Source organism: Culex pipiens, chromosome 2, assembly GCF_016801865.2.
Source record: "Culex pipiens pallens isolate TS chromosome 2, TS_CPP_V2, whole genome shotgun sequence".
Lineage (NCBI taxonomy): Eukaryota > Metazoa > Arthropoda > Insecta > Diptera > Culicidae > Culex > Culex pipiens.
This window is the reverse complement of record NC_068938.1, coordinates 93027461-93039951: the sequence shown is the minus strand read 5'-3', so window position 1 is coordinate 93039951 and position 12491 is coordinate 93027461. Positions and strand designations below refer to the sequence as shown.

At 34.7% G+C, this 12491-nt stretch overlaps 1 protein-coding gene across 3 annotated transcripts; it reads right to left on the bottom strand.

Moving 5' to 3' along the window:
- Window positions 1-23: 23 nt before the first annotated feature.
- Window positions 24-10687, bottom strand: LOC120418962 (uncharacterized). 3 transcript variants are annotated; one of them, XR_008212271.1, is made up of 4 exons: window positions 10527-10687; window positions 9355-10438; window positions 6004-9293; window positions 24-203 (listed from the first exon to the last, which is right to left on the bottom strand). XR_008212271.1 is itself a non-coding variant. In XM_039581506.2 (3 exons), exons 1-3 carry the CDS (start codon window positions 10554-10556, stop codon window positions 8940-8942), a joined length of 1503 nt encoding a protein of 500 aa, XP_039437440.1. In that variant the 5' UTR covers window positions 10557-10683; the 3' UTR covers window positions 5383-8939. The 3 variants fall into 3 exon arrangements, 1 of the variants encoding a protein (XP_039437440.1); XR_008212270.1 differs by having other exon boundaries at window positions 9355-10473; window positions 10527-10683; XM_039581506.2 differs by lacking the exon at window positions 24-203 and having other exon boundaries at window positions 5383-9293; window positions 9355-10473; window positions 10527-10683.
- Window positions 10688-12491: the final 1804 nt, after the last annotated feature.

Here is a 12491-nt window from a genome sequence, read left to right as displayed (position 1 = left end):
ATTTTTTTATTTATTTATCTGCCACAAAAATACAATTTAATGATTAACTATCTTTTATTTAACAAGGTTCAACAGAGTTTATATATTTATTTATTTTTTGCATTTCAACCGTTGCAAATAATTTTCGAAACATAGGGTATATGACCCTATTTTGGACCTAGTACCTATTTTGGACCTATTTTTATTAATCGAGGTAGTTCAGGCTTTTAAAGTACGAATTTTCTGATTCCATCCAACAGAAAGTGTAAGCAGGATCGTTTTGTAGCTTACCTCTTCCAAAAATGTTAACATTTTTGATTATTTCCGCTTTTTCAGCCACTTTTTCCAATGCCATTTGTATTTCCTACCATTTTCCTAGCACATCGATTAGGTCCAAATATTCCGGCCTCGTTGCTTATCGGATTTGGCTCACGACACCTTGATGATTTTTTCTGTTTTGCACTGACACCAAGCAATTTCGTCCGGTTTCCGAGCAATTTAACTGTTGTCTATTTAATGCTATTATGTTTTTCGTCACTAAACCATTAAAATAACTATTCTATTATCGAAAAAAACTCAATTCAAAATATTTTTTTCAAATCACCCGCGTTGGATCAGTTTTTGGAGCTACTTTGCCGTCGGTTCAAGGCTATCACCAACACATGTATAAAGAGGTGTTGCCAGTTTTATTTATCAATTTATTTCGATATTTCATTGACATTAATTGATTTTTTTTTAATTTAATATTTTAAATTGCATTCCTTTACTGTAATTATTTGAAAGAAATCTAAGCTTTAAAAAGCAAATGATTAACAGAAACAATGAAAATATGTTTTTTAAACGATAAAAATGCAAATTGATGATAGAGATTTAGATGCTTTATAAGACCGATTGCAAAGTATCCCAAAATTTAAACTGATGTTGATTTATTTTTGTCTTAACATCATTATCACCAATTTAGCTGCACATATTTTTAAATTTTGCTTCAAAAAATGCAAACTGGCTACCCTGTTGGATTTGAAGGGGAAACGATTGAAAAACCTAAAGGGTCTACACTCAAAAAAATATCCACGTTGAAGTTACGTGAAAAGCTATGTGATATTTTTCCACTAGAGTTTTCACGTAACTTCTATGAGGTGACGCTAGTAGAAATGAAATTTGCTTGGCCAGATCATTTCACGTTGATTCTACGTGTTTCACACGTAAAAGCTAAATGAATCAATCGATGATTTCTATATGTTTGTTGTAGTAAAAGTTATGTTTTTTTTTTTTAGTTTTAGGAGATTATTTCATTCTTTTTTTTTAAATATTAATAAGAAGAAATTGAGTTCAGTTTTTAATTCTGTAATTCTGTAATTCTGTAATTTCGGAATACATTCGTCCGGCTTCAGCTGAAGATTCATGCTGTCCCATGTTGCATGTTCGAGTGTAGACCTACGGAAAACCTTGCCGCGAGGAGAGGTGAGTGAGACGTACACGAACCACCTACGACATAATTCCTCGGGCGGCCCAGGTCAACTCGAAGTTACCCCAGGCACCCCCAGTGCAGGACACATTGGGGGTAGAAAGTGGATAGAATTTTCAGTGAATACAATAATTATGACAATATAGGTTCATATAATCCTTGTTCCTTAATCTTACCTTTTGACACTATCAAACCTAGCAATATTACTATTGCATCTTACCATTCCCTTTTGACAGTGTCAACTTCAAACCTTCATCCATTGTGCAATTAACACCTAATTTCCGCTATATTCTTCATGCGGAATCGTCGTCTACTTTCTTCGCCTTATTATCACTTAACCACGACGCGATATTGTTCTCACATTTTCAACGACGCTTCAACGACCGATTGTTATTCACGCACTTATAAAAATACTTGTTCTGTTTCGCGGCTTTGTCTACTTTAATTTTGGACATGATTATCTTTTCACTGTGAAATACACACTGTTGGTTGATACAATGACTTTTTCGGTCATCGTATGCTCGCAAGTACATGAAAAAGACAAAGAGAAAAAATGGGATTAGTACAATGTAAAATAAAATCGAACATTGAATAACAGACTAACACAGAAAGAAAGAATAAAGAAACCTTCAGAACTACCAACTTGTAACGAGAAGCTTACTAGAAAACAACTGAAGTTGTGAAATATGGGACAAGACAAACAAACTTTAATAGCTAACATATATAATAAAACAGTTTGAACGTACTTTTAATCATATTAACAGTTATGCCCAAATTTCTTACCAAATTATTTTCAGCAGTTACATTTCTACAATAATGTATTGCGATTCCAAGTTAGAATAATTGAGTAGTTAAAGTTTATGGGGTTAGAGACAAGTTATAGCAATAGAAAAATAAATAGATGGATAGATTTTACTAAATTTTGTCTTAAAAGAATAGGAAAAATCTAGCTTGTTTTTTGAAAATAGCCAATGCACCAAGAGCAAACATACAGCATGTCACGTTCACACCGTATGGAGTAAATGTGATAAACTATATGTCCACATTCGGGGCACCACCTTTTTCAGAATATAGGAAATGATAGAAGGAAGACCCCATTCTGTATAGTGGAAGATTTCTGCAACACCTTGGACTCGGACCAGACATTTTGTCTGAAATAAGAGAGAAAGACAAATATTAAATTGTGGTATTATCACTAAATCCTATCATCCTTTCACCCTCCAAGACATGGTCTATCCATCGTGCCTTCGTGTCTTGGGTGATGGCGAATTCTACCTTCTTCAATGATCTTCGGACCACCTCCAACTAGAATTCACAACAGGACCTCCCTCGGCTCCAGTTTACAACATGACAGCGACGAGAACACAGCCGAATGGGAGTTGACAGTATCAAATACATGCTATACCCTTTGCTTTGCTGGATACTTACTAATAGCAAAGGGCGAGAATCCTGCGATTCTCAGCAATCATGAATACTGCCCATTTGCCACAAGAAGAAATTGAGTTCAGTTTTTATAACCTATTTTATTTATCAATCAATAATTTTCTTCTGAGCGGTCTAATCCGTTGCAACGCACAATACTTCTTGTTCTTCCCAACAATTGTTAATAATTGCCCCGATGATGAGCTTGACTGAGGATCAACGATTAGTCGAATCCTTTGCCTTGTCCACCGACCACGATTAGCTGCTGCTCCTGTCATGGCCGGCATGAGGGTGACCGCAGAGCACCCGGTGTAGACGATTGGATCAAAGTTGGACACCAGCCCCATGATCTGGAACGGGTACTAGCACTTCTCCAAAACACACTCGGCGATGACCACGTCCGTGACATTTCTGGTGGCGTCACCACAGTTGCACCGGTCTTGATAACCATTCCGACCGAAGAAACCGGGATCGCCTTCTAGCGGTCCTTCGGGATACAGCCAATGTTGGCAGCGGCTTGGCAGCGGCCACCATTCCAGAGGCCACAGGGAAAAGAAATGCGTCTGCCAGAGACCGGTCTCTGAAATAAAAAAAAAGTCAAATAAGCAGGAAGAAACCATTAAAACTTAATATTACTTACCAACTTTTACATTTTTAAAGAAATTTTTTGAGCACAGTTCGGCAGCAGGTCTTCACTGTGCGCCGTAAATTTTCATACTAAAATAGTCACGTAGAAATTTGGCGAACTCGATCTATCGAGAAAAAAAGGTGCGTTGAAGTTACATTTCAAAACACATGAAAGCTACATGAAAAAACCTAGTGGAAAAATACTATAAGATTTTTCACGTAACTTCAACGTGAAAACCTTTTTTTTCAGAACACTTTCACATTATTTTTACGTGTGTCACGTAAAACGAGCCTAGCGAGGGGAAAATCGGGGTTACGTGATTTTTCTGGTAGCATCAACGTGTGGATTATTTTGAGTGTAGTTCATTAAATCGTCAGCTGTCACCGTGACAGGAGCTGTCAACATTGCTTAAGAGTGGTTTTTGAAAAAGTCGTATGAATTAAATTTAAAAAATCTTGAGTTCGTTTTAAAAAGGTCCTAAGCGCTAGTTGTAAACAAATCAATTTTTCGATCAGTTCTCGATCAATTTGTGAATTATAAATAAAAAATGCTTTGAATTGTCATCTGCACGTCTTTTAAATCTTTTATAAAATCAAATAAGTGTCGGAGATCGTGATGGCTGTTACGACGTATTGCAAACTAATCAGAGAAATATACATATCTCGGGTGAGTTTTCAAAAAGCCGTAAGAGCCACCGTGACCTCTTACACTAATTTTCGTTTTTCTTGAGACAATATTTTAATTTATTTTTAGTTTGGTTCACGTGTAGATGAACAATCTCGAGCGTTTTTGATATTAATTTTTCATAAGTAGGTCGAATACCAATGTAAAAAGGACTTTGTTTACCAATGGCTCTTACGGCTTTTTGAAAACTAATCCGAGATATGGAAAATATATGTTTTGTATTTGACTGATTTTTGCATATCTTTCAAATATTTTTAAAAAATACAGGTATAACGTATTTTTTCACAATTGGCAGCGTTGGCTTATAATAAATTACACTTTTAGATTTTACCGTTTCAATCATGTTAGAAACACAATTGAACCAGCTAGAAAAATAAAAATCTTCGAAAACAAATTAGCATAAGAGGTTAATACGATGTTAACTTTATGATTTTTTTTATTTGAGACATATCTGATTACCATAAATCTGGGTGACTTTGATAGCCGGGGTGACTTTGATAGGTTTGAGATTTTTCCGCAAAATGAAGAGTACAAATTAAATACGTACGGAATGGTATGGAATCATACTGACCTTGGTAGAGAAGTGCTCATGAAGAACTTTTCAAGAATTTTTTTGAAAAGTTAGTTAATTATAATTAAGAAAATGTTGATAAATAGCATTATTTTAATCGTCTCAAAGTGTCATGATTTTCTCAATGAACATGATTTTGAATCGTAAAACGGAATGCATTTTCGGAATCTTCGGACAATCTTCTACTAGGAAAAGGTAGAATAAGTTTGTAAATAATAAATATCATTAAATATTATTTGTTTCTGAAACATAATTCAAAATAATCTCCTAATTTAAAAGCATTTTCATTAAAACAAAAATAATATAAAATGTAAAAACTTTTGATTCGTTCTTTGAATTCAGTTAAACATGTAATATGAATCTATAATTTAATAAACAAAACTAGTTTCAACAAATTTCAGGCAAAGTTCTGAATTTTTAACAATTTTACCTAAAATTTATATGTATTACAAGCCTTACCCAGCAAACTTCGTCCTGCCCTTTTTTGGTTTCCTGACGTTTCTTTTTTTTTTCTAATTCAGCCTCCTGTGATCAAAATTTGATTCTACGCAACTTTTCCCATACAATCTGCGGATTCTCCGGAATCGGCTCCAGAGTGGCCAAAGTTGTCACTTTTTGGCGTAAGAACCTTCCCTGGACTTATACGAACCCAACGCAAAAAAGAGCACCTCGATCCGACGCTCCGTAGTGAAATGATTCGCGTTCGAACAAAACCGTCGAAATTTTTTATATATAGAAGATGTTAAAAAGCTTTTAAACATAGTTAACTAAATATTGACATAAATGATTTTCTTAAAAATTATATCAGCATCCTAAGTGATGGTAAGATCGAAGTAAAACTAATGTTTGAACACCTCAAATCTGCTTTTAACAAGACAAACTATGACTATCAAAGGCTCCCTGGTATTCAAACAATGATTTTTTTCAAATATTACATTGTTTTTAAAAGTGCAACATATAGTTAAACTTTTTGTCAAGCAACTGTAAAGTTTAACATGACAGATGAGAATGTTTCACACCAAGTTACAAGCTATAATCTCCCTCTAAAATTTCTTCATTGTTTAATCATATTCGAACTTAAGCTCTGCGTAAAATTTAGAACCATTTTTCATTGTAACTTGTTATGTATCTCTGTCATTCATTTAATTTTAAGTTAAGGTGTTTTTATTGCGACTAATAACGGGTTGTCTTTTATGTTCTAATGCTTGAACAACTAGGTCGTAAGAATACACAAATTGTAAATAGGACAGAGACCTGCTAAAGATGCGTGAGTTTCCATTCAATATAATTAAAACACGTTTTCAAATTCAAATCCATTGTTTTATCATAATTATTTAATTTCTGAAATAAATATTTTCCAAATTATAATCGTGGATAGACCCTTTGGTTTATCAAACCGAGTTTTTTGTAAGTGTGCGTGTTGCCGCCGCACGCCGCAATTCTAGTTGTCCAAATTTCAACCAATCAGAGTGTGGGTCCAAAATAGGTTCAGCGATGTCTCCAAAATACATTCAATAAGTCCAAAAAGCATCCAAAAAATGTTTTACTTGAAATGCTTATTATAATGAAATGGTTAAATTATTTTCAATTTTCAATAGTACACTTTGTTAAGCATAAATTAAGGCACAAAATAATCCTGAAACGAGCCAAATTAGTTAAACCGTTCCTGAAAACCATGCGAAATGTGTTGACGCTTTGCATAGTAGGTCCAAAATAGGGCCATATACCCTATGTCGTCTTTCAAAATCGACACGACAAATCAGAGAATTTTCAAATTTTAGTGGAAATAGAAGTCTAATCAACTAAAAACAATCAAATGTACATTTTTTCTGCGTTGATAATCATATTTAGCATCGATTATCCGAAGTTCTATTATCTGAAGGTTTGTATGGGACTTCGAATAATCGAATCATGAACAAAAAAAACCTATTTTTTTTATTTTCTTACTTTAACATCAAATTCGAATTCCGCGACCCCATTTTAGCCAAATTTGACAGGTTGACTGCCTATTAAATTGAAAAAAGCATTTTTTTTCCAAATTTCATAGCCGCCATTTTGGACGCCATCTTGGATTTAAAATTTTAAATCATTTCAAAGTAGTTTATGGGCCAATCAAAAATAAGACAACGGATTTTTTTTTGTGATTCGATTATCCGAAGTGAATTTTTTTCCGAGGCCTTCACATAATCGAGTCTGGACTGGACAAAGTCAAGGAACATAAACTTCATAACATATTTGCAAAGGTCGAATTCAATCAGTAACATCAACGGACTAATTATAATTATTATTGTTCGTTTGATTATCTGAATAATTCATGTATTATTGTACTTTTTAAAGTATTTTTTTTAATTTATTGCTTTTTTTTTTTAAATAAAACTATCAGTTATTTTATTTTTCTTGATTTCAAAACATTGTTCGATGGCTTTGAAAAAAGTCCTGGAAATTTTGGCCGGGATTTCCCGGCATGGACGCCCATGCTTGTAAGTTTCTTGGCAAAAGTAATGGTACCCGTTCTTTGTTTGTTTGGCAATTAGGGTGATCGTAGCTAGAACAGGGTGGTCAAAATTTGCGTTTTCAATTTCCTTAAAAACTATTTTGCTTAAAACCATATCATTTATCATTATGTAATCAAAAAAAGCTCCTTGAGAGGTTCAAAAGTACATCTTTTTGTCATATTTATCTAGAATATATTCAACACAATAAGTAGTGGAGCAATTCTCTGAGGTCATTCGATTTTTTTTTGTATTTTTATCCGGCTGAAACTTTTTTGGTGCCTTTAATATGCCCAAAGAAGCCATTTTGCATCATTTGTTTGTCCATGTAATGCAGCTGTCCAGTCCATACAAAAATGATATATGGAAATTAAAAAATCTGTATCTTTTGAAAGAATTTTTTGATCGAGTTGGTGTCTTCGGCAAAACGTAGGTATAGATAAGGTCTACACTAAAAAAATGATACACGGTAAATTTTTTTTTGTGATTTTTTTCCCCTTTTTGTCACCAAAATTTGATCTGCAAAAAAAAAACTTTTTCTTTTTTTTCTAATGTGCTTTAAATGACAACTTTTTAGAAATTTCCAGAACGGGCCAAAAATCATTGACCGAGTTATGAATTTGTGAATCAATACTTATTTTTTCAAAAATCGAAATATCGGTCGCAAACATTTTTCTACTTCATTTTTGGATGTAAAATCAAATTTGCAATAAAAAAGTACTTAAGTGAAATTTTCATAAAGTGCACCGTTTTCAAGTTAAAGCCATTTTTAGGTAACTTTTTTGAAAATAGTCGCATTTATTAATTTTTTAGATTAGTGCCCATGTTTGCCCACTTTTGAAAAAATAATTTAAAGCTGAGAAAATTTTCTATATTTTGCTTTTTCGAACTTTGTTGAAACGAACTTTAGTTGCTGAGATATTGCCGTGCAAAGATTAAAAAATGGGAAAATTGATGTTTTCCAAGTCTCACCCAAACAACCTACCATTTTCTACTATCGATATCTCAGCAACTAATGGTTAGATTAAAATATGAAACATTCGTCAAATTTTTCCGATTTTTTCGAAAGCAATATTTTCAAAAAAATTAAATCAAGACTAACATTTCAAAAAGGCGTAATATTGAATGTTCGGCCCTTTTAAAATGTTAGTATTGATTTATTTATTTTTTCAAATTAGATTTTACATCGAAAAATGAAGTTGACAAATTTTGCGACCAATTTTTCGATTTTTTGAAAAAATGCAAAAAAAAATCAGTATTGCTTAAAAAATGTATAACTCGGTTAAAGATTTTTTTGCCATTTTGGAAATTTAAAAAAAAATCATTTGATGTTCCCTCAAACATTTAGTGACAAAAAGTTAAATAAAAAATCCCCCAAAATTGTTTTACCCTGTATCATTTTTTCCAGTGTAGTCCGTACCCATACCTACAACTTTGCCGAAGACACCAAATCGATCAAAAAATTCCTTCAAGAGATACAGATTTTTGAATTTTCATATATCAGTTTTGTATGGACAGCTGCCAAATTTGTATGGAAAATTATATGGACAAACTAATGATGCAAAATGGCTTCTTTGGGCATACCAAAGGCATCTATAAGGTTTCAAGCGGATTAAAAAATACAAAAATTAAAATTAAAGAAAAATTACCGATTTTGTAGAGAATTGATCAGTGTACATTGCTTCCAGTGTACTCATTTCAACAGGAACCTAGCGAATCTTCCACGTGACAATCGTAGTACGAAACGCGACAACGTTCCAATCGACGCCTCAGGGCTTGCTGTTCCGAAAAGTTTTCCGCAATTTCGAACGCGTCGGTCGGTTGTCGCAGGTGGCAATGGTCCAGAAACAGTTCACGCAGTTCGGGGAAGGTCGCGGCAAGTTGTTGGGCGCCACGGCCATCGATTGGGCAGCCAACGAGTCTGATCTTTTGAAGTTGGTTACGGTGGCGGCACTGGGACCAGTCTGCGCTGTCCAGAGACATCCGAACGAGTTGGAGGATTTTTAGCGTGGGAAGGTTGTTGATGTGGGCGATGGATGACTTCGTGAGGAACTTGAAAGATAGTTTAATGATTAGTTTAAGGTTTACAGCTCATGTGATTTGAAGTAGTTACTTTGCCAATTTGTCCTTCGCAGACACCGAACGACAATCGTTGAAGTTTCCGGTGGTTGATCCAAATCTGTTCAAACATTTTGGGCGCAACTTGTGAGGTAGAAATGTAGGAAAGGCATTCCAAGTTGGGAAAGTCCACTTGAACTGTGTAATCTTTTGCACAGTAAAATTTATAGTTGGTAATACTGTCCGAGGTGAAACTTGTGTTTGGCAGCGTGTCTTCTTGAAACGTAACATCAATCAGTTCCCACTTTAGAAGCTGCTTCATCGCAGATATCGAATCTCGTAACGATGCGAAAACTGTTTTTGTTTCGACCAAACGTAGCTCGGTCAGTGCCAAAAATCTTAACATTCTTGAATCGATGCTAGTGTTTGCGAGGCAAAGTTTTTTCAAGTGAGCCATTTCGTCGGAAACTGGTTCGTCGTCGCTTTCCGTGCTACCATCAAAATGTGATAAACTCAACTCTTCAAAATCGAATGCATCATCGGACGCCGAACAAAGAACACTATTACGCATTGAAACATTTGTCAATGACGGAAAGTTTCCATCGATATACGTATGATCACAATTTGTATCTTTTAGTGCAAGATACTTAATGCTACTATTGGCTAGGTTCAATGTTGTTATGAAAGTAGAAGCTCCGCCACAATCGCTTATCATGTTTAGGACACGGTCTTCTTCATTTTCTGAAGGAACCTCCCCGAGTTCACCTGAAGTCACTTCTTCCAGCTCCGAGCTTGGCTCCGCCAATAATTCAATTTCCAACCCGATCAACTGGTCCAAACCAGGAAGCGTATCTTCCAAGATTGATTTCAACTCCCGAGTACTCCCAACAACCGACAATCGCAACATCGCAGCTTTCGCCATCAGTAAGTCCTTGAGCAAAACGATACCCTCGTCGTCTATTCCGCTGAGCTGCAGTTGCATCGCGCGACATCGCTGGAGCAGTAAGCTGTTGTTCTGCTGAAGTTGCACCAGATTATTGCCGGGTTCCACGCGTAAAACCAGCCGCTGACGGCAAAACTTGGTTCCGTAAACCAAATCGTACCACTGTTTGCATACAGCAGCGGTAGCTAGCCGTTCTCTGAACGGGAGGAATTCCAGGATCAGTGAAATAACCTGTAGACGGTACGGAAGTTATCATTACTTTAATACTAAGGGAAAGTGGTTACCTCTGGTGGTAAAACAGGATATTCAGTCATTTTTTAAATCAGGGCCCGTCCGAGGCTCTACTTGTGTATGACTCATGTTTTGTTAGAAACGTGACGTGCACGATGCTGCGCATGGTAACTGTTGTCAACTATCGTGAATCGAGATAAATCATCAGGGGTTTGGGGAGTATAGTTTTGGTTTATCTTGTCGGTTTATGTTTATGTAGAGTGCACATTAAAAAAAACTGTCAAGAAAAAAAAATAAGTTGGCCTCAGCGGAAGCGACCCATTTCTTTGGAGGTGCGTACCGGCCCATAAAGAGGAATTGGTGAAGTAGCTATTACACTACGGCAAACAAACAAACAAACTCGTATTTTTTGACAGTTTGCCAGTTTGTCTGCTTTGTTTGTTTGCCTGGATTTGTTTGTACAAACGTCAACCTGCATACATTTTGCCTTGCCTGGGTTGTTTTGCCTTGTTTGCGGGAGTTTGGCAAACTGTCAAACACGAAAAAGTGCGAGTTTATTTGTTTGTTTGCGGTAGTGTAAAGGCTCCTTGATTTAGGAAAAAATATTGTACAGAGCAATTCAAGCAAAACAATGTAAATGGGCAAATGTGGATTTATGAACAAGCAGGCTGTCCTGCTCATGCAAGTATCCCATATAACCACAATAAAACTACTAGGAAAATGAACTTTTAATAAGACCACCTAGACCCATCTTCACGTATATTAATCGATAGGTAGGGACAATTTGGGAAAAATTATACACTCTAAAAAAAAAATACCCATTATTTATTGTTTTCGAAAAACATAAAAATCGATTTGCGCAAAAATACTTTTTTCGAAAAAATATATTTTTTATGTGTTTTGGAGGATTAAAATCAAAAAGTTGCGCTTCTTTTTGCTAGATTTTTTTAAAATAAATTTGGAAGACTTCGAAAACATAGTCGAGATTTTTTTTAAATAATTACTTAGGTGATAAATGGTAAATTTTTATAATATCACTTTATTTTGTATGGACATTTTTTTAACAATTGTTTATCAGTTTTTAAGAACTTTTATATATTTACAAGCCTTACCCGACAAACTTCGTCTTGTCATTTTTTCACTTCTTGACGTTTTTAGCTTGTTGGCTTATTCAGCCTCCTGTGATCAACATTTTATTTTACGCAACTATTCCCATACAATCTGCAGATCTTCCGGAATATGTTCCGGAGTGGCCAAAGTTGTCACTCTTTAGCGTAAGAACCTTCCTTGGGCTTATACGAACCCAACGCAGCAAAGAGCGCTCCGATCCGACTTTCCGTTATCAACTGATTCGCGTTCGAACAAAACCGTCGAAATTTTTTATATACCGTAAAACGGGGTGACTTTGATAGGTTTGCGATTTTTCCGCAAAATGAAGAGTACAATTAAAATACGTAAGGAATGGTTTAGAAACATACTGACCGTGGTAGAGAAGTATTCAAAGTACCTCAAGAAGAACTTTTCAAAAAATTTTGACAAGTTTAAAAAGTTAGTTAACTATAGTTAAGAAAATGTTCATGAAAGTCATTATTTTAAACTTCTCAAAGTGTCATGATTTTCTCAATGAACATGATTTTTAATCGGAAAACGGAATGAATTTTCGGATTCTTTGGACAATTTTCCACTAGGAGAAGGTTAAAAAAGTTTGTAAAAAATAAATAATATGTGTTTTTGAAACACAGTTATAAAAACTCTCTAAATTTATAGGCAATTTCAGTTGAACAAATTTCATGTAAAATGTGAAAACTTGTGATTCGTGCTTCGAATTCAGTATAAAATGCAATATAAATCGATAATTTTATAAACAAAACTAGTTTTAACAAATTTCAGGCAAAATTCCGACTTTTTAACAATTTTACCTAAAATTTATATGTATTTTGCTTAAAAGCTTATACACGTAGTTAATTAAATATAAACATGGATTTTTTTTCTCTTAAAAACTATATCAGCTACTTTAG